Genomic DNA, 20375 nt, shown 5'->3' on the forward strand with positions numbered 1-20375 from the left:
TGTATTACCTAAATCCTCCCTGCCAAAAACTTTTCTGACCTCTTCTTTAAACCTTCTGGAAGTGGAGATAGCCAGACTTTCATGTCATGGGCATAACTATTTGCAGAAAGAGCAGAGTATATTCTGATTGTGGAACAAGCTTTAAAATCACTGTATGAAAGTGTCCAGAATTATTTGAAAGGGTCTCTGATAGGGGTCTGAGGGCCCTAGTGGCCTTGACCAGCTTCACCTGTTGCCTCCACCCTCTCCTGTGGGCCCGAAAGCCCATTTAAACTCAGCTGGGGGCATCCACTCCCTCATCTGAACCATGCTGGAGTCATGCTGGTTCTTAGCTCAGCTATGCTTGGCTGTGGATCCTACCACAGGGACTGAATTCTCTGCTTGAATATGGTTGTGCCTTATTTGGGAATTTACTTAATGGTCTGGACTCCTACCTGAAGCTGGTCACCAGCTCTGGGCTGGTCTTGCTCACCTACCAAGGGGCTGAGCCCTGGCTGGCAAGGTCCCTGTATTGCTCAATGTCCCTTAGGGATCTCATGGCCCGTTCTGGTGTGCGTTTTGCCAAAGGTAAGAGCAACTATACCAGCTTCTTCAACAATAAACATTTTCCTAACCTGTTTTTTAAACCTTGAGGTCTATTGCGTTGTAAAGAAGACATTTTTGAGTGTGTTGCTGGTGCAATGTCTGAGGGTATCTTGGAGTTCAATTTACCTTGTGACTTTGACGAGCTTTGTAATACATGTTTGTTTGTTTTTAATTGGTGTTGTGTGGATTATGTACACAGAATTTTAATCCTAAGGTAAACATGTTGCTGAAATGTGGCTTAGGTAATGAGCTTTGCCATGGTCATTCTTAATGGGTTCTTTTGGGAGAATATTTAATGTATGACTTTGTCTTTGCAGAGCTACATGATTTGCTGCTTTGAATCACAGGTGAGTTTCATGAAGGATGTTCTTGTAGGCTCTGTCCCTTGACATAGGCCAAGACTCTCTCTGAGTGTAACTGCATAGTTGGCTTATTCACCAGAAGTCATTTCAGAGTGTCCATGAAGAGCATTCTGAAGGCTGAGAGCACTAATGGAAGGTCAACAAGTTCATTTTAGGTTGTCAGGTTCTGATCTAGGTTGCATCTCTGTAGAGACAGAGCAAATGTTATGGGCCAAATGTCATTATTCCTCCTTGACACTAGCATAACAAAACCCTTTGGAGCAGTTTTAGCTATTATGACCAAACAAACAGGATCCAACAAGCAGGACCCTCTTTGTTAGAATATGTCCATTAACCCTTTTGTAGTATTTTTAGCTGCTTAAATGTCTCTAGTATTATGTTATTTTCCATATTGTGTCATCCTAGACCAGCTGGTGGAAAGGCAAAACAAAAAGCCCTCACATCAAACCCCTGTGCAGCCATCAAGATAGGCCTGATGGCTACTAGAGTAGCCATGATTCTGATTTATGGCTGTCAAATGTTCCTGGAGAGAGAAGCAAAGTAGCTTCAAGCTCTGATCATGAGATATGAAAACTAAAATAAGTATAAAGTGGTCGTTTTCTTGATGCACAAAAGGAAAAAAAGTTTGACAGTCGTTCCCTAGTCATCAAACAAAATCACAGGGCAATAAAGTGGTGGAGAAAAGGTTTGGACCCACTAGAAAGTATTCTGTAGAAAGGTAAACTAATAGGTAAAAGTCTAAGCTAATTCATTTTATAGTAGGATGAATCTTAAACAGTATCTTGCAAGCAGCCTTTTCCATGTGTCCCAGAAGCGCTGCAGTTATAGCCACTAACTCTGGGTACAGGCACAGTGCCTGTCCTTGCAGCTTCCCTGACCACCCATGAGTGTTGAGTCTCCAGCAAACTGGTGCTTCAGGGATAATGAAAACGTCCCTTCTGAGCCTCATTTTATTAGCCTCATAGGCTGAAGTAGTCCTTAGTGAGTGTGATTGATGTTTGGGTCTTAGAGTTCAAAATACGTAGTTTAGCAGAGACTTCATTTGAAAAGGAAAGTAAGTAAAATTCTGGAGGCATTTTGAGCAAGAGACACTCGGAAGGTGTCTGCGTATAACAATGGATTTGTGTGGAGGACTGGAATGTGGGAGCATAGCTTCCTTGCTGGTCAACCTGTGCCCCTTTTTGATCCTCAGCTATCTCTATGAAAAATAAGGGAAACTGCTAATAGTAATATTAGTAATGTGCACTTGGATCTCCTGGTGAGATCATGAGTAGTGTTTTTATTAATACATGGCAAAGTCACTAGAAGACCAGTTTTTTAAACTGTTTGGATAACACTTTGAAATATGGGAGACACAGCTGGGATCTTTAGGTACTAATATAGCCCCAGGAACAAATTGGAAATTAATTTTCTAAGTATATCTTTCAAAACTAATGAATATTCCAAATCATTCTGAATGCACAAATTTATCAGGAATGTGAATGTAAAAACTCTTTACAGTTTCTCATGCAGACAAATGTTCAGAAGCAGGATCTCTTCTAGCATTAATGATGCTGCAGACATAGGAGTATGTCCTATAGAGAGACTAATGATTGCTCAGCAGTGGTTAGGAGACCTGCAGTAATCACTGGGTGAAATACTGTGGCCTGTGGAGTGCAAGGTGGTTTAACTGAATGACTGTAGCAAGCCACTCTGCACTTTGCAATCTGCCCCTAGTTCTGTGGAAACAGGAATAGGATCAGTGAATAATGAAGTGGCAGCAATGCAAGGAAAACCCAGTAGATCCTGCTGTCATCCATCAGAATAGCCATCATTTCTGTGAGATGAGTTTTAGTGCTAAAAAGAGTAGCACTCATGCCTTCAGCTTGCTTTATCTTTTTCTCATACATATATAAGGGGAAGGAAGGTCTGTGAGAGCATGTGTAGGATCCGAGTGTGTGTTTCTTGTCCTGCTGTTATCCTGCAGAACTGCCTCTTATTTAAGAACACTGGAAATATTAAGGGCCTAGAAACCAAAAATTTGCAAAATTCTTCAATTATTTCTGCAAACTTTATCTTCAGCCTCTGGGCTCAGCTATTGTCAAGTCTGTGTTGGAGACAGTATCTCATCTGCGGTGTAAGCAGGCAATACAGGGAGATAGAATAGATAATTGCAAGCCCAAAGAATGGAGGTGAAAGGCAATGGCATGAGTAAATATTTGGTTCACTCATCTAGTTTTAGGCCTTTAAACTCAGGCATCAATTCAGCCTGGGTGAAGGATGGAAAAGTGGGTTATTACCACCAAGTCTTTCTGAAACGTGGGGAGACGAAAAATGGCAGTGGGACATGGAGTGTCAGATATGTACATGTGGAAAAAAACAAAATATCAAGACTAATGATGTTTACAGGAATTACTGTTTAATTGCTTTTGTAGTATTTTAGAAGAATATCAGCTAACAGAACCAAATTTAAACAGAAACTAAACATTATGCAGCAATATTTAAGAGATTATTTACTATTGGATGTGATTAGTGACCCTAGTTTTTGCTCATGTTTAAGTTACATCATATTGACATAGTTAGAGCCTTAGAATGGCATTAATGCATCTAAATGTAAGGCAAGAATACATGAGGATCTACAACTGAAAACAGGAGTTGTGTAGTGTGCAGAGGTGGCAGAAGACAGTTCAGCCCCATCAAGCTTTGTAAAATTGCCTGGTGCAAACAGGCTGCTCACATCAGCAGCAGTACCCCAGGAGCCCATTGAAAGCTGAGATTAAACATGTATGAATATATTGGCTGAATTTGGACCTTGGACATGAACCCTGGCATCTACAAGTTGGCTTTGTAGAAAGTTTCCCAGGGCTCAGGTCTGCTGGTGTATTTTTATAACAATAGTTTATGTGTTTTGGCAGATAAGGTAAATTACCTCATTTTGCTCTATCTTTGAGTTTTATCTCATTTCCTTCTCTAAAAATACACCTAAGTTGACTATTTAACATATAAGACACACTTGATATGAATCTGAACACAAAGAAAAGCCAGTAAACCCTTGTCTTCCACTTCTTCATTTAAACTGCGTCAACTACATGAAACTTCACAAATAGACACAGCTTGCAAAAGGTTGTGAAGAGGGGCAGACCCCAGGATGTTCTTGAGAAATGAAGGAAAAAGGAAAGTAGGAAGGAGGAGGGTTATGATTAGGAGAGTGACCAGGGTGTCACTGAACTTTGTACAGCTGCCCAAGGAGCAGCTCCTGCCTGCCCTGGATGTTCCAGACATCTTCATGATAGCAACATGGAAAATGGGTTTGCAGTATCACAAAAGGAATGTTACGGTAAAGACTTTTCTGTCCAACTCAGCAGACCTGTTCTGAAAGGGGGGAAAAATAATTTGAACTGGGAAATCATTTTAGAAGGGAACATTCAAATTGCTTTTTCATGATTGAGCAACTTTTAGAATATGCACATTCTGGTTTAGATTTGAAACACAGCAGGTGGTTTGTGGTGTTTCTGGGGCTTATGCAAGGTGGCTGTGGGAGTTTGGAGTTGACTATAGTCTACCTTGGATTGTTTCTAATATATTGCGTGCCTATACCGTTAAGGTTTATGTAGATCCTTAAAACTCTACCACCTGCTTGTAAAATGAGTATGGATCACTGCCAGGTTGTTTACTATCATTCTCTTCTGGAGTTTCATGCTTTGCTGCAGGTGCACAGCTCCAGCGTGTGAGTGGTCATCTCAGCTTTAGGACTAAATCAGCCAACTTAGCTGAAACCAGCAATAAAACTATTTTTAGCTAAGCTGGCTAACTTTACGTGACAGTATATTCCATTTTGCAAGTTGAGCTTCATGGAAGCAACCTCCAGTCATGTGAAGTGGCTTATTGCTGGAGGGATAACCTTTTTCAGGTTCCTGAGAAACCTGAAAGAGGACTTTTTGTCATCAGCCTAAACAGCAACTCTTCCCCCAAAGCCCTCAAAAAACTGGATACCTGCTGTTAGCACACCTGAGTGAAGACTGGCTGTGCAGAGGACATGAAATATAGCGAGTCTGTTCATCACCATCACTCAAGTGATGCTCATTTTAGGATCTGTCTATGTCAGTGCCAAACTACATAAACAGCTTGTCTTTACTGGGGTCTCCCAGAAGAGTGCTGCAGTGGGTAAGACTAGCAGTCCATTTAGCCTGGCATTGCACTGTTCATCCTAAATAATAAATGATACCCACTCCAGCAGTTTGTACAGATTAACATCAGTGGTAGATCTCAGCAGAGAGGCAAAGTACCTTTTTAAACATTAATATTCTTTCCTTGCTATAAAGGAATTTTGCCAAGAGCTATGGTCAGTGTTGGGTTCTACCTTCCACATAAGGAAAAGAGTGTATATTCAGCCACTGTTGCCAAGAGATCTTTAACCAAATATCTCTCACATGTCCATAGGCTTTAGATATTTACTTAAAAAGTTGATATCCAAAAATAATGTTTCAGAGCTGGGAATGCAGGGGTTTTGTTTCAGGCTGCCAAACCTTCAGGAAATAGATATGTTGACTAGTTATGCTGCAATGCATTTAATCTCTGGAGTTTTGGATTGTGTAAACAGCTGTTGGCCAAGCAAGGCAAAAGGACTTTATTGTTTAGTCTTCCTTTGAGTTTGTTCCCCACCATAGACTAGAAGTGGAATTTCTCACCAAACCTGGGGCATCTTAACGTAAGACATGTACTCTGAAGTAGCTTGGTTGAAAGTGGGACAAATTATTTGTGGCTTGCTGTGAGACCTTGGGCAAACCATGTCTCCGTGTTCCTCTATGCTTCACATCCCTGGCCTCTCTGCTCTTGAGGGAAAGAACTTGTGGATTTGTCAGACACCACCCACAACGGGGAGCTGGTATAGGTTATTATCACAGGGTCCAGTGCAAAGCTGGCTGAAGAATTTTGCCCTGCATCACTTCATCAATCACACTGGAAGGTCCTCTCTGCTGTCATGCACTGTTATCACTCATTATCTGTACAGGTGCATCTGCACTGTTTTCTGTAAGCTTTTGGTTTTGTTATAATACAGCTATAAACCAGATAAAGAGCATTTGCTTCAGCTACTATAAATACTGGCTGACCTTTCCTCTCCAAAGTAAGCTCACTCCTTTGTAACTAGGCTTTGATTTGGGATTATTTGTGGAAGGCAAATGGATGCATACATGACTTGAAAATGTCAGTGTAACTTCCCTTAATGAAGTACTACACACACAAAGGGTATGGTGAATTGTAATGGTTGAAATACTAGGTAGTGTTAGAATTTTTTGTGATATAGAACAATCTTTTTAGGGAGACTGCATAGTTGTTCATCTTCTGCAGTACAGAGCACACTGGGGGATGGCAGTTGATAGTAGCTGAAAATTAGGCAGCGATGAGACTACTGATACAGTGGTACATGTAGCTAAAATCATCTGTTTAGTGTTTCTAGGGAGCAGATAAACTCCCTAGCACATGCATGTAAAGGAAACCTGTGAGATCCTGTGAATAAAGCAGGCATGAAGGATCTGTAGGGTGCAGGCTGTATGGAAGAAAGTTTGGAGGGTGATGTGCAAAAGCCAATGACCTGAAGTTATGGCCTCACTCTTGATTTGTGGTAAGTTGTAGCAGGAGAGGTCGATGTTGCTATTGTCCTGGCGATGGGAAACTTCTGAGACCACTTCTCAATTTCCAAACTGCAACCTCAGAGGAACAGAAGGAAGAAAAAAAAAAACAACCCAACTAAGTCAGACAACAGCAAAGACCAGGCATGGGGCCCCCTCAGGTGTAAGCAGAAATGAGGCAGGAGAGGCAAGAGAATTAACTGGATGAACACAGCTAGCATGATTGATGCACTAAGTACCAGGACAGCATGAACAGATTGCTGCTACAATGGCATGGGTGCGATATTGCCAAGGAATCCTGCACAAATGTAGATGGAGATGTATGCAAAATATGTAAGTCAAGCTGAGTTCATTCCTCTGCACCAGATAGCTGGGTACTGTGGTCTGTAGATGTGATAAATAGGAAGACCTGGCATTGCTGGGGCTAATAACTGTTATTTAATGTGAGATAATTGCATGGAAAAAAAAATCCTATTTACCTAGGAGGATCTTGTGATCTTAATTTTGGTTAAATGAACTAGCAAGGATTTGTGAAATTTTGAGAAAAATAATGGCATATTTCTTCATGGCAAAGTACTGGAGTAAATTTTTTCACAACACAAGTGCTGTTTTAGCTGCAGTGATTTGTTTTGTGGAATATATAGGACTTGCTATGATGCTGCTCATTTCAAATGGCAAGCTGGGTTTCTAACATGGTTTGCAAGCACCTCCAGTTTATCTGACAACCCCCAACAACAGGCAGGCTGCTGTTCATTGCTGTACTTTAGACAATCCATTTCCATACTGTAAATAGAAGCCTGCATTTGTAACATACCAGCACGGATATTCTTGAACTCATTGTTTTGTTTCACCTCCCGAGGATGACAAAGGACCTCTATGAGTCCAGCCATTGCTCTGTAGAAATATCCATATATCACCTAAGAGGAGATGACACGCGTCTTCTGCCTATACCGTGAATTGCAGCTGGGAGTAAATCAAAGCTGAGGGAGGACCCAGAGCGGCTCTGGGGAAGGCGACCCAGGGGAATTGCCAGTGTTGACTATACTGGTATGTGGAGAGCACGGCTGGACACGTCCCTCCGCGGCTCCGGCTTTTGCTGAAGTTGACGACGAGGATGCTCTAACTTGCCCGTGTCCCCTCTCCTGTGCAGGGAGGCAGCTGCGGCGCTTTGTGAGGGGTGAGATCGCGTCTGCGTGTGCACATGCACACACGCACGGATGTAAACATGACCTGAGCATCCATCGCCATCGCGTCTTGTGCTGCTGGGAGTGGCTGCGGGTCTCTTGGTCCCCCTCCTCACACACGGGGAGGGGGAGTAGGGTCCCCGCAGCCGGGGGCGGAGCTGCCCCTCGCACCCCGATGCGGGGGGGAGCCGGGCCAGCTCTAAGCCCTGCCCCGCCGGGCGTGCGGGACCCGCCGGCTCTAAGCCCTGCCCCCGCCGGGTGTGCGGTGAGGAGCCGGCAGCCGCCGCGGGGGTGGATGCGAGGGGAGAGGCGGCATCGGCGGCGGGGCCGGGCGGGGCGGGCTGGGCTCCGCCGGCAGCCCCGAGCGCTCAGCGGGCGGCCGCCAGCCGGGCTGCCCGCACCGCGGCAGGGAGCCCCCGCCAAGGTAAGAGCCGGGGCGGGCAGCGCATTGTTCTCCTAAAGGGCGGGGGCAACGGGTGACAGGAGGGAGAGTGCGATGGAGGGGATGCGCCGACTGAGGGGTACACGGTGCGGGGCTCTCGTGGGGTGGGGGCTGAAGCTGCGGGGTTCCCCCCGCCGTGATACCGCTAGGGAAACGCGCGGCCACACCCACACGGGAGCGGCGGTGGGGGGCCGGGGGCTCCCCACCCACTCGTGGCTCTGCCCACCCGTCCCGTCCCCCGTTTGGTTCAAGTTCGGTGTCTGGCGGAGCCAGGGACTGCCGAGGAAAGCAAACCTGGGAGCTCTCCAGGGAGATTGAATTCCCCATGGAGCGCGATGAAGTGTCACCGCTGCGATTCTCCTCTCGGCTCGGGCGATAACAAATATTTGCTCGTTTTCAGACAATGAGTGCCGTTTGGGGACTAAGGAATCTGAGAAGCGTTCCCACCCTAACTTAGTCAGCCAAGCAGGAGCGGATCCACCGGCACTGTCATCTTGTCATTCCCCTTAAAGAAAGGAGCCATGTGGCACTGGATTTAGCCACAGCGCGGGGTCCATCGGACTGTGAACAGGCACAGTAGGATAGAAATACATCCCTGCAGGACCAAGGCCCCACGGAGGAAGCCCAGGGCGCTTCCTTTGCTTTTGTTGCCCTTGTTTGCCTTCCCGGCTTGGCCTCGCATCCTCCCTCTCCCCGAGAATAGTCCCTTTCCCCGTATTGTTCTCTGTGTGTTTCCTCTCGCCTCTCCTTTCCTCCACCCCTCCTTAGCCGCAGGTCGTCTGCAGACATGATACCCTGACATGCATTTTCCCTCTCCCATATAGAGCTTTTAAGTCCAGACCTACCTGTTTTGAGAAAATTCTCCTTTTTCATGAGTGTAACAGCCATGTTTCAACTTGACTCAAATTAAACTTGAATGGCTTTGAACTAAATGGAAATAAACTTCACTTAACCTGCTACATGGTAAGGATGAGATTTCTGGTTCTATACACCCCTTGATATCAGTCTGAATTATACTAAGCACTCTGTGTTTTTAGACTGGGCTTTCTAACCCAGTCATTGCTATGATGTAAAATAACATAATGCTTTGCCTTTGACCTCACAGCTCCCTTTTTTATACATGGGACTAGGTGGGTCCTTGGCTAACTGAATGTAGCTTATTTGAATGTGACTGGAGACTGTCATGTTGAATACACTGTTACTGGAAAAAAGTTTGAGAGGTCAGAGGGTGAAAACTAGAGAGAGGCCAGGTTAGGAGCTTGTTACAGCCATGTCTCCAAAAGGGCCAGGTCCCATCTTCTGTAGTGTATTGGTTTTCAGACTTGGATCCATTTGAAAGTGTTCCTGTGTCTCTGCTGGAACACGGGGCAGAACACAGCTGCTGGCCACTGGGCTTGTTGGTTTTTTTCTTCAGGGGATTGTGTTCTTTAAGCTCTGCCTTTATTTAGAGTTTTACCTAATAGAAAGCATAGAGCAGCTGAGCTCATTCTAGTAACTTTTGCGGGATTTCCAATAGCTGCAGTGAAATAGTCAGTGTTTAATCAATTTTTACTTGGCTATAACTAGGGAAATCTTAGAGGAGCCGCAGAGGCACTGGCTAGCGAGCTGTGTCTGCAGGCTGGAGAAGACTGCAGTGCTTACTTTTGGCTGGTTCATACAGTGACAGGAACGCACATTCAGAAAAATGTATGTATTTTCACTTGCGTTCTCTGCTTTTTTAAAGTTGTTTTCTTGAAGCTGCCTTTTTCCTCTTTTTCAAAGAGCTTATTTTGCAGAAGTTAACAATGCTTGCCTTGGAAAAATTTATATTCCATGCAACTGCACCAATTTCAAGGTTTGGTCTATTTTATTATGAGATTCATTCACTGATTCCCTTGGACTTGCATGGGTGCAGCTATGTCAGACTTGATTTTTTTTTTTTGTTTGATTCTGATATATTAAACATGTCCAAAAATGTTGAGTAAGAAAGTGCCATTCAGTCCATTAGAAATATGTATGTCATCTTAGTCAAAAGATGGGGATTGTACAGAAACCTTTCAGTGTGTTAATAAGCCCTGGAATGCCATAATTTTGAAAACATGACAGGAGTGAATGAATTCCTGAGGTCTAACATACAGGTGACTGTTTTTCTGTGGTTTACTGTGAGGATGCTGGTTTTGTACTTGCTGAAGCTAGGGTGTTTTCTGGCTAGTGAGATGAAATTGCTATTTGGTTCCCCAGAATAAAGGATGCAAATGCTTTTCAGTAGTAGAACTTGGAGCTCTTTCTTAGGCTTTGTGTTGTAACAGTAAAAACACCTCCCACCGCCACCTATAACTTATTTTCAGCGCATGTTAAGTTTTGTGAATGCATAAAAGTGTGGCATGAAAAGACTCTGAGTGTGGCTCTGTCACCTCTGTGGGACTGGGCTGATGTGGCAATGTATGGGCATTCTTGGTTTTGGCAAGTCAGCCCTTAGTTTCTGGTAATTAAATCAGTGGAAGGTAAAAAGGAGGCCCACTGCAGGGCTTCAAAGAGCTCTTGTGTATTTTCTGTATCCTATTTTATTCCCTTAGCGCTCCTTAGCATCCACTGAATGGCAGGGGGGGAGAGGGAAGGATCTGGATAAATGGAGTATTCTGAGATCCAGGCGCTCTGTCCGTGCCTGTTGCACCTTCCCAGGGAAATGGTGGGCCGATGTGTCAAATCCATTTGCAAGTGGTAGTATAAATTAAAGCTGGGGGATAAACAGGTTAGAAGGTCAATGAGATGTCTGAACTTAATTGATTTTTTTCCCATACAAATTGGCTATAATGTCTTTTGTTTGCCTTCTTCTCTCCCTGGGATGCTGTGTTACAGCAGTTACATGAATATAAGGAGTGGCAAAAGGGATGGGGGTGTGAGGAACCATAGCTATTTGGAAAACACGGCTAGGAAACCTCAGCCTGACTCCCTGGCATGGGCTGACATGATTTTGGACAGGGTAAGGTAGCTCTGAATTAGCACTCTGTGTCTTCAGGATCTCAGTGCCATGGAGTGTTGATCATTGCATAGATAGCCAGGGTGCACTGCTGTGTGTGGCTCAGAGCTGTTCAATCCCAGGGTTAATAGAAACTTTTACTTTAGATGCGATGTTGTCCAGGCTAAGCCAGACCAGTGGAGAAAGAGCTATAATGGAGTGCAAAATGATTTCTAGGACATAAAGTTGTCAGGCAGCATCCAAACTAGGGTGGCACTGCTCTTTCTATAAGCCTATGTCCAGCTTGAAAATCTAGAGCAGTGAATCTCAAGGAGAAGGGTGGTTAACTTCTTCACGTGCTAACTTTACTCATGACTGGAAGTGCCTGACTTAACACTCAGACACATTAGAAGATGCTCAGGCCGCCAAGTTTTGACCTTTGTGTAGATTTCCATTCCTGTAGAGTATAATTTGAGTTAGTGATTGGAGCAACCCCCGTGCTGTGAGAGGAGCTGAGGTCCTTCCATCTCACATGGGCAGTACTGGTGTCATTCAGTGCTTCTTCCTGGCTGTGTTGGTTTCACTTGACATGTTCAGCTCAGGAGTAGACATGGGTTGGTTGACAGCATCAGGCTCTGCCTTTCCATGGGTTTGAACTGCATGGCAAAGCCAGCCTGGAGGAGTGACACACTGGGAGAGCAGCTGACTTTGGAGATATTCCCTGTCACCCCTGTCCAGAGTGGCATGGGGAAGGAAAGGCATTGCATGTTCAGGCCACATGGCAATAGAATTTACAACTTATCCTGAGTTCATTTACTATGAGGCCCTTGTGGTTAATCACATTTCAGACTTTTCTTCTCAGATTATATACCAAAACCTAAAAAATAAAATAACAAATTCTCTAAGGGGATAATACTAGGATTTGAATCACATTCTATTTTTTTTCTGAACCACGGTGAAATGGTTTTTGAGTTTAACATGAGAACTGATTGTGGATGGTATGTGAAGAGTTGTCTGCAGACAATGGTTTCCACAAAGCGACCACATTTTGATTTGAGGAGTTCTGAGCAGCTGAGGACAGCTGTAGAGCATACACAACCACATGAGATGAAGAAAGATCAAGCTTTTTAGATCATCACGTCATTGCAAGAAGGATCACTGATGGGAGACATGGGCTTGGCACCTCTGTATTTGCTGTCAGGCCTCAGATAAACCAGCACATGCCATGTGCTGCAAGATTGGTCCATACTTAAGACTATTTGCTGAGAATATGGTGAAGTCAAGAGCTGAGCATGGTAAGTGGGTCGCTGGGCATCATTGATAAATGAGCTATGTCATTGTCTAGCATGCATCACCAGCAGCATTGTATGACAGTGTTTAGCTGTAGGAGCTAGTCTTTGGCTGCCTTAAAGCATGTATACGTATTTTTAACAGGCTAAGCAGTCTGTATCTGATGTAATGGTGAAAAGCCACAGGCAAAGCTGCTATTGTTTGGTTGCAGCCATTTCAAGGCATTAAGCCTTCCTCTTGCCCCCAGTCATAATGCGTGTTTTCAGCAATGGTTAACAGTTCTGTTGTTAAATGGTATAGCTTATAGAAAGAAGGGACTTTAATTTTCTTTTGCTATTTAAAGCAACACAACAAACCATCAAACCATAGTTCCTCCAGAATTGCAGTAATTTTTGGAAAACATAGACTGCACATCAAATACATGCAAACTGTAATTTCAGTTCTTTGTTTCCTGTGTAGTCTGTTTACAGGGCTGTCTTCTGCGAAGTCATGGAAGGTTATACTTATGTGATGACTTCTTTGTTTAGAGACCAAACTAGTAGATTAGCTGGATGTAGAGCTGACAAGAGCTTCAGATTTACAGCAGTTGTCAAAACTTCAGTGTAAAGGAAGGGGGATGCTGAAGAGGGAGAAGAAATGCAGTTCTACTGGGGCTATCTTATTAGTGTTCTGTCAGCCTAAACTATTTTTAAAAACTCTTGATGAAGAGTGTTTCCCAAGATAGCCCAGAACTCAACTGTGTGAAGCCCAAATCCACCTGGGTCCTTTCTTTCCTCTGCCAGGATGAGATTGATCACTACTACCCTCCTCTCGTTGAAAGCTGATTTTTATTTGTTTGTTTTCAAACCCCTTAGGTATGCTTTGAAATCATACCGTCTAGTTACTGAGCCAAAAGAATTGTTTCTGTCACTGCTTGTTGGTCTTGGAGAACATAGGTGATCAGTTGCTGATCGTCAGTGATCAGTTTAAATTGCCACAGCCTGGTCACACTGCTGTGTGGTGATGCCTTTGCAGTGGGACATGGGCATCCAAAACCCTTCCTAATATGTTTAAAAAAAACCAAACTATAGGGCTACTTTTCTCATGCTAATGTCTGAGATATCTTTAGTTTCTTTGAAAGAGAGTTTCATAGGCTGGTTAATCTCCCCATATATAAATCTCTTTCATAGAATTAATCCTCTGTTTTTTTCAGATCCCAGCGGAGGAGAGAGATGGTTTTAGAAACAAATCCATTTACCTTGTATTGCATGGAACACAAAGCCCTTTTGCTTGAAAGCATAAACAAAAGAAAAATACAGACACATTTTTCTGTACGTTCTGGGTTATTATTGTTGTAGGGCATTAAAATAAGATTACAAATAATTATTCTCTCCCCAAAAACTTTCCAAGAAAGATTACTTTTGAAGCTTTCAATCCTGAAAAATCTTATAAAACATCAAGTGACAAAAGATGAGAAATCAGTGATGAAATCTTGTCCGTCTTGAAGTTAGTGGGAATCTTAAAGCCAGAATATCACCTGGAGTTTTAATGAAGTATCTCCTTAAAATACTGTATTTGTGTGCTTTTAGAGATGTGGAATTGCAGAGTTCTACTGAAATACTAATTCCCGAATGCTCCAGCTTTATTCATAAATGACTCAGCTGATTTCCCCCCTACCCCATTGAAGTGAAGCATAAGATTAGGAAACAGACTGCTGCAAAATTTCAATTACTTTTAAATAGGTGAAACAGCATCAGCAAATGTAGTGTATCTTCTTTCTTCCTTCCCAACAAGTCCTAGAAGGGCTTGGGGAGACATCAGCAGTATCTTGGTGCAGAGACCAATTTCTCTAGTTTAGAAACAAGTTTAAAGTAATAAAAAGTAATTGGTGAATATTTGGGTGTTTTCACTTGAGTCAGCTTAACCTGGTCCCAAGAACATAGCAGAGGCTGTTGGTCTGTAGTCAGACCATGCGGAATAATTTCATTCAGCAATGCTTGTTGTGCTCATTTCTTTGGTTTTAGGCTCATGTAATGGAGAGGTGAAAGATGATAGATGTAGGGTTGCTTTAGAGCAGAAAGCAAACCTGGATTGGTAATGAGGACAGGAGCCTGGAAAACCAGGAGGGAGAAGAGGAGAGCAGGTAGGCAGAACCATAGCTCTGGGCTGGGCACTGCACAAAAGGTGACTGTCATCCATGATCTAGCCTCAGTCTGAGATAGTAGTGTATTGATGTATTTTATGTGACATAATACCTCTAGGGGCATTGCAGTGCTAAATGTGTACGTTACATGAACACAGCTACTGCATCAGTCTTAACAGTCCTGTTTGGATGTTATGGAAAGCAGATGCACACATGTTCAGTAGCTGTTGTGCTAGAGCTGTGACCAAACCAAACCAGAAAAGAAAGAGTTATTGTAAAAAGTAAAGTGTCTTAAACCTAAAAAGACTATTTTTAAAAATGGAGGGGGTGTGTGTGTAATATTAAACCTCAACATGACTTGTCATGTTGTCCCTGAAGGTGATAATGATCAGAAATATGTGTCTGGAGCTTGGGAAGCAACTCCAAATTGTACCCAGTACACAGAGATAGCTGCAGATGTTTAATGATTTGGGGGATTTCTTCTTCTTACTTCTAACATATTTTCCTTACTCTATTTTCAATTAGACTTCAGTTCCTGGTTTAGAAAACGAACTATAAACTCTTCTGGATTGTGGACCCAGCAATTTAAGCGTATCCAACTCTGACACTGAGTTCCCTCTTGGGCATAATATGAAGGAAACGTCTCTGTTTGCAGGAATGCTGCCTGAGAGCAGGGCCTAGCTAAAAGCAAATTTTAAATGACCAAAATCGTGATGATGATATTTCAGTATAATGACCTCACCACATATGAAAGCTGCTGCATATAGAACATTAAGGTAAAATGTGGGAAATGTAAAAGGATGTGCTGTAGTAGGACTCCTGAGTCTGTATGATATTACTTGGTTTTACAATAAAATAGAATAAGCGTTTCAAATCATTTGTTCCTCCTCCAGTGTCAAAATAGCTTCGCAGACAGCTGACAGACTTGGTTTGTTCTTCAGTCTTCCAAAATGTGTTTGTTTTGCTTTTTTCTGTAATCTAGGTAACTGAAATCTTTCTAACTTTGTTGTCTCAATCATCTCAAAAATAGGTTGCATCTCAATCTGATTTAATAGTCTGTGCTCTTGTGCAGAGAAAGTTTGGAGAATAATTGTTCCTAATCACTTTTCCAGCTTCACCTGATGTCACTTACATGGGAGGCAGAAATAGGAAGCTCCAGGAGGTGTCTGTTTGGCAGCGTTGAGGCTGATGCATTATCTGGCACAAGAGCAAGCAGTTATATGCTTATCTGTCAGTATTTCCAAATGTTGACCATGTGAGTCTGCCTCTCTTGGCAACAGTGCAACTCCTTTTCCATGTTTTAGCCTTTATTGCACTTAAAAGTAAATCACTGTTAAGGATTGGACATGAGTATCTGCTGGAAATGACAGAATTCATCTAATGATGGGTTTCCATGAAATAGAGGATGAATTGAAGTTGAAATCTAGTAAGTCTGTCCTTGTTAGTTTGGGACATCCAAGGGACAGCAGTAAACTTGTACAGCTGTTTTTGTAGGCATGAAGCTGATGTTAAGGTTTTCTAAGTTTGTCACTTAGATGAACTGATTATTGTTGGGGGAAGGAGAAGAAAACCATGGGCTTTCTCAAATTGACCTGACAGTGGGTGTGGGGAAGGAAGGGGGGGTATATGTGTGCCTACTGGGTGTTACTGGTGTGATAAATTTCCTTTGCAAACCTTGGTTGCTTTTAAAAATATTAGTGACCCTTACTTCTCTACTACAGACTTACAGGAAGATTTGTTGTGATGTGCTACACTATTTGTTTTAATGGTCTTTAGGGATGGGGATTTCTTGGATGTTCATTTCTAGTCAAGGGGGGATGTGGGTATGTGCTGCATTTGGAAGGGAGGGGAAGGGTCTTTGCTGTGTGTGTGTATAACATAGATCTCTCTGTGAAAAATCAAACTGGAGGGAAAAGAAACCTGGTAGGAAACAAGGAAAATGTTCTGTTGCACTGTCCAGTGTATCAGATGGCATATCAGATCTCAACTTATCGGTAAACAAGTACGTTTTGTAACAAAGGTATTTGAAGAAATCTTTAGGAAAAACTATTTAACGAGGCTAAGGCGAGCTCCAGCATTAACCCTGTTTTGGAGTACATTGAAGGTATCCTCCTACTCCGAGTTAACTTGGTTGCTAACTTGCAACTTGCTCCACTTTGAGCATTGGGGAGCTTATGTCAGTAGAGTAATTTTAACCCCTTCTTGCTCAGCCTATTTTTTTTTTTTAAACCCAGCATGAATAGCTTTGTTGTTTAATGGCAGAAATGGTTGTCAGTAATGCATTAACATCTCATCTTTCAGAAGTTACACTCTGTCCTAGCATCATACGCTTGTCAGGGCAAGCTACACCTCTTCTCCCTGTGAGAGCAATCCCTTCCCCTAATTCAAACTCCTCCATGTTACTTGGATGGAGCCTGCGCTGTGCAGCAGCTGAGGTACGGTATGTTTATTTAACTACATTTGAGTGTGTCATCTTTGCTCTCAGCTAAACCATAGCTGCGTGGGATTTTAGTGGCACCAGGAATGAGCCTCCCAGTTTGCTTTAGCAGTTGTTGTCTCCAATTCTGCTGTTTAAGTACAGGGTGGTGGGTTGTGCTGTGCGGCAGACTGTGTGTCTGGCACTTCCTCTGCAAAGTTATACTTGTTTGGTTTTGTTTTTACATACTAGTGGTGTTCTGCAGTCCTGTTGTCCTAAAATAAAATGTGGAGTAAAAAAAAAGTAGTAAGAGCAGTTAGCCATGGGAGGGACTGAGCTGGAAAAGGCAGCCAGAGGAGAAACAAAGACAAGTGGTGTTAAGTGGGGAGCAGCGAGTGTGGAAATGCTGCGGGGAATGAACTGCCTGCTGGTTCATCCTTAGAAAGTTTCACCCTGTGAGTCCAGGTAAGTGGAAAATTAATCTATGATTCTCACTCCCAGACCATTGCTGTGCTGAGTGTGTGCAGCCCTGCTGAAGGCAGGTGTGGAACATGTTTACTGCTTTGGGGGCTGTTTCTTTGTCTTGGTTGCTGTGTTATTCCTTTCTCTTACTTATGAAAAAGCATGAAAATAGGCCTAGGAGATGTGTGGTCTGCTTTCTCAGCTGAGACCTGAAGTGTGAAAACAGCAGGGAGAGATGCTGGCTGCCTGGGCAGGAGCAGGGTAGGAGGCTGCAGAGTGAGACTCAGTTTCCCGAATTAAGGGTAACTCCTGCCTGATGGGTCTTTTGGAGATGTGCCTAATGAAGGAGCAAGTAGTTACAGGCCCAAACCTCTGATTTGGGGTACTAGAAGTTGCATTTAATGTGTGTGTGGGTTTTTTGTGTCAGGTTTTTTTATAGTTGTAATCCAGCTGTTTAAATCTTAATACAAACTACTCAGTCTCTGACTAACGCTCAGGTGCATTGGCCTGTGTTGTAACAGCTAATCTTAAACAACAGTCGGCACACTTTACTCAGCGGTAGAGCTGTTAGGTGCCTTCAATGAATAGCACGGAAGTTCCTAGGGGAGAAGGAAGGTTGGAGATCAAGGTCTGAACAAGCTGTGTAGTTCTCCACACCCCTCCAATGGCAATGCAGTGAGACCTGGCCCTCACATGCCTGGATTTTAAGTACAAGTTCCCCTCTCTTCCTGTGGTTTTGTAGCCTTGGACTGCAAAGTACAGTTGTACAGAACTGCCAGATGTAACAAGGAAGTAGCAAATTGAGTTATTTATAAAAATTAAGGCCCATTTAGGACATACTGGTGGGCTTAACACAGCATCTGCTGGTGGCACCTTTGGCTGTGCTGCCAAGATGTTCCTGCAGTGGCCTGTTCACCTTACTAAAACGAGTATCCAAGTAGGTTGTTTTCAACTAACTGGAGAGAACTGGGGGAAACAGGATTTTTCCTGTGAGCTTCATATGGGATAATATGGCATGCAGTTATAAAATATACTCTATGTGTACTGCATATAAAGGGCTGTCAGAGATGCTTCATGCGGATGCTAAGATCATACTGTAGTTAAAATGGATTTTGCTGGCAACTTATTGTTTATGCCCGTTGTCTTCCTCTGCAAAACTTGTCTGAGTGAAAGTCCCATTCTGGGTGCAACACGATGGCAGTGTTGGGCCTCTGGAGGTGTCAGGGATGTGCGCAGGAGTGTGTGTGCATGGATGCTGGATGGAGAGGAGTGGCATCTCTGTCTGCCACTGGCTCCAGCTGTTCCTCCCAGCACTTCCCAGTCCTGTACCCTGGAGCCATCAAACCCTGGGGACTCTCCCAGGTCTGGGGAAGGGGGGCTGAGGGCAGCTCTGCCTCGTGGGGCAGGTGGGAGTGGAAATTCCTGTTGTACAGGAGAAGATGTCTGATAAGGCTTGAGGTGCTGCTATGCCTAAAGCAGCTGATATCTCCTTCTTCTGGAAGAGAATAAAAGGTTTGGGAGGAGAAGGTGATGTCTGACTAGGAAGTCTGTAGTAGATGAATCATAACACCTGTGTGTAGCCTGCTTTCTTCCTCTGGGGCAAGACAGATGTAAGAGTAACTTTTAGCAGCAACACCATCACCTGGGGCTGGAGGGACTTCTATTTTAAGGCTGCATATTGCATTCAGTCCCTGATATCACTGGCTCTTGTGCAGGTCTTGCCTGGGCCCACACAACTCACACCATACCCCTTCCGAGCTCTGGAGATCCCAGGGTCAGTCCTGATGCTGCTTATGTTGGTTTAGCACAGCCTACCCCTCAAAAAAGGACTTGTCTGGAGTTAGCCCATCTTAACTGATTTATTTTTACTGAGGAATTCTGCATGTTTGTGGAGCTTTAGAGGCTGTCCTTGAGGTTTGTGACTTTAAATTCAAAGGGTAATTCTGTGTGAAAGAATAAAGAAGGTGAAAGACGCTTGTGCCTAGGGAGAAAAATCACGGGAAGCTAAAACCAAAGTGAAATCTGTGTGCTTTTTCTTTTTGAGGAGCTGGAAAGATCTGCTTGAAATACTTCCATGTTTCGGTGGTCTCTTATGTGAGCTGGTTCTTGTAACTGGTGTGGAAACTCCTAGAGTAAATGGTTTGGAGAACTGCAATTCTGAGTCAAGAGTGGCTCCTCACAGCACAGGCAAGGTCTGCAAATAAACATCAAAGCAAGAGGGGGTTTGCACAGGGCAGTGTAAAAAACCCACCATGACAAACATTTGATGGGTGCAAACCCGAAGGCAGAACTACTCAATACAGGGTAATGAGGAGTGATAGCACAGAAAGCAGAGAAAGTTTATACAAACCTGATTTGGGCTTACTTTGTGGTAAGGAATTCTTCAGATAAAAATCCTTGCCAGGCCCCAGAAAGTTGTTTCAAAAAAATAGCAGAGAAGTGTCCAAGGCGGACCTTCGGCTTTAAAGCAGATTAAGCTTGGACCAGGCAGTGATGGGATCCAAGGGTCTGGACTTATTCTGTGTGAGGAAGGATTCAGAGGCATCTATCAATGGTGCTTTGTGCCCTTCTTAAGAACAAAATATTTCAAAAGTTTGCATTTGCCATTTCAGTGTGCGATTATTTCAGGTAAGCATTTAAACTGTAGTTGTGACACCTGTGTACAAGGGGATGATGGAGCAAGACAGGAAGACAAATTAAAGTGTACCACTTTCCAGTAAATTCTTAGTATATAATGACAGTAATATTAGCAATGGCTTCATTATTGTCCAAGATAGTTCTCTACATACAGGATACTATTTTTTTACCTGCTAGAACCTCCTGGCATGGTTACAGCTACCTTTTTTGTCTAAATGATAGAGTTTAGAGTAATCATTTACTGGGATAAATGTGTCCACCTTGAGAGTCTAACAGTATTGGTTAGCAGAGGACAAAATCAGTTAAGTTGTGCTCAGTTTTAGTGAAT

General features: G+C 43.4%; 1 protein-coding gene and 1 long non-coding RNA gene across 3 annotated transcripts in view; both read left to right on the forward strand.

The window, feature by feature from the left end:
* The first annotated feature begins 383 nt into the window (after window positions 1-383).
* On the forward strand, window positions 384-7582 carry LOC110356595 (uncharacterized). The gene is made up of 3 exons (XR_002409901.2): window positions 384-567; window positions 903-932; window positions 7416-7582. It is a non-coding gene; the product is annotated as an uncharacterized LOC110356595 (long non-coding RNA).
* Window positions 7583-8017: 435 nt separating this feature from the next.
* Window positions 8018-20375, forward strand: part of FRMD4B (FERM domain containing 4B) — a 130341-nt gene continuing 117983 nt past the window's right edge. The window contains exon 1 of one of the 2 annotated variants that reach the window (XM_065075430.1): window positions 8018-8164. In XM_065075430.1, the coding sequence (XP_064931502.1) occupies window positions 8036-8164 (129 nt within the window). In that variant the 5' untranslated portion in view covers window positions 8018-8035. Of the gene's footprint in view, window positions 8165-17394; window positions 17414-20375 lie in introns of those variants that run through there. The other variant, XM_065075433.1, reaches the window with a different exon arrangement.

The sequence above is a fragment of the Columba livia genome, chromosome 10, assembly GCF_036013475.1.
Source record: "Columba livia isolate bColLiv1 breed racing homer chromosome 10, bColLiv1.pat.W.v2, whole genome shotgun sequence".
Taxonomy (NCBI): Eukaryota; Metazoa; Chordata; class Aves; order Columbiformes; family Columbidae; genus Columba; species Columba livia.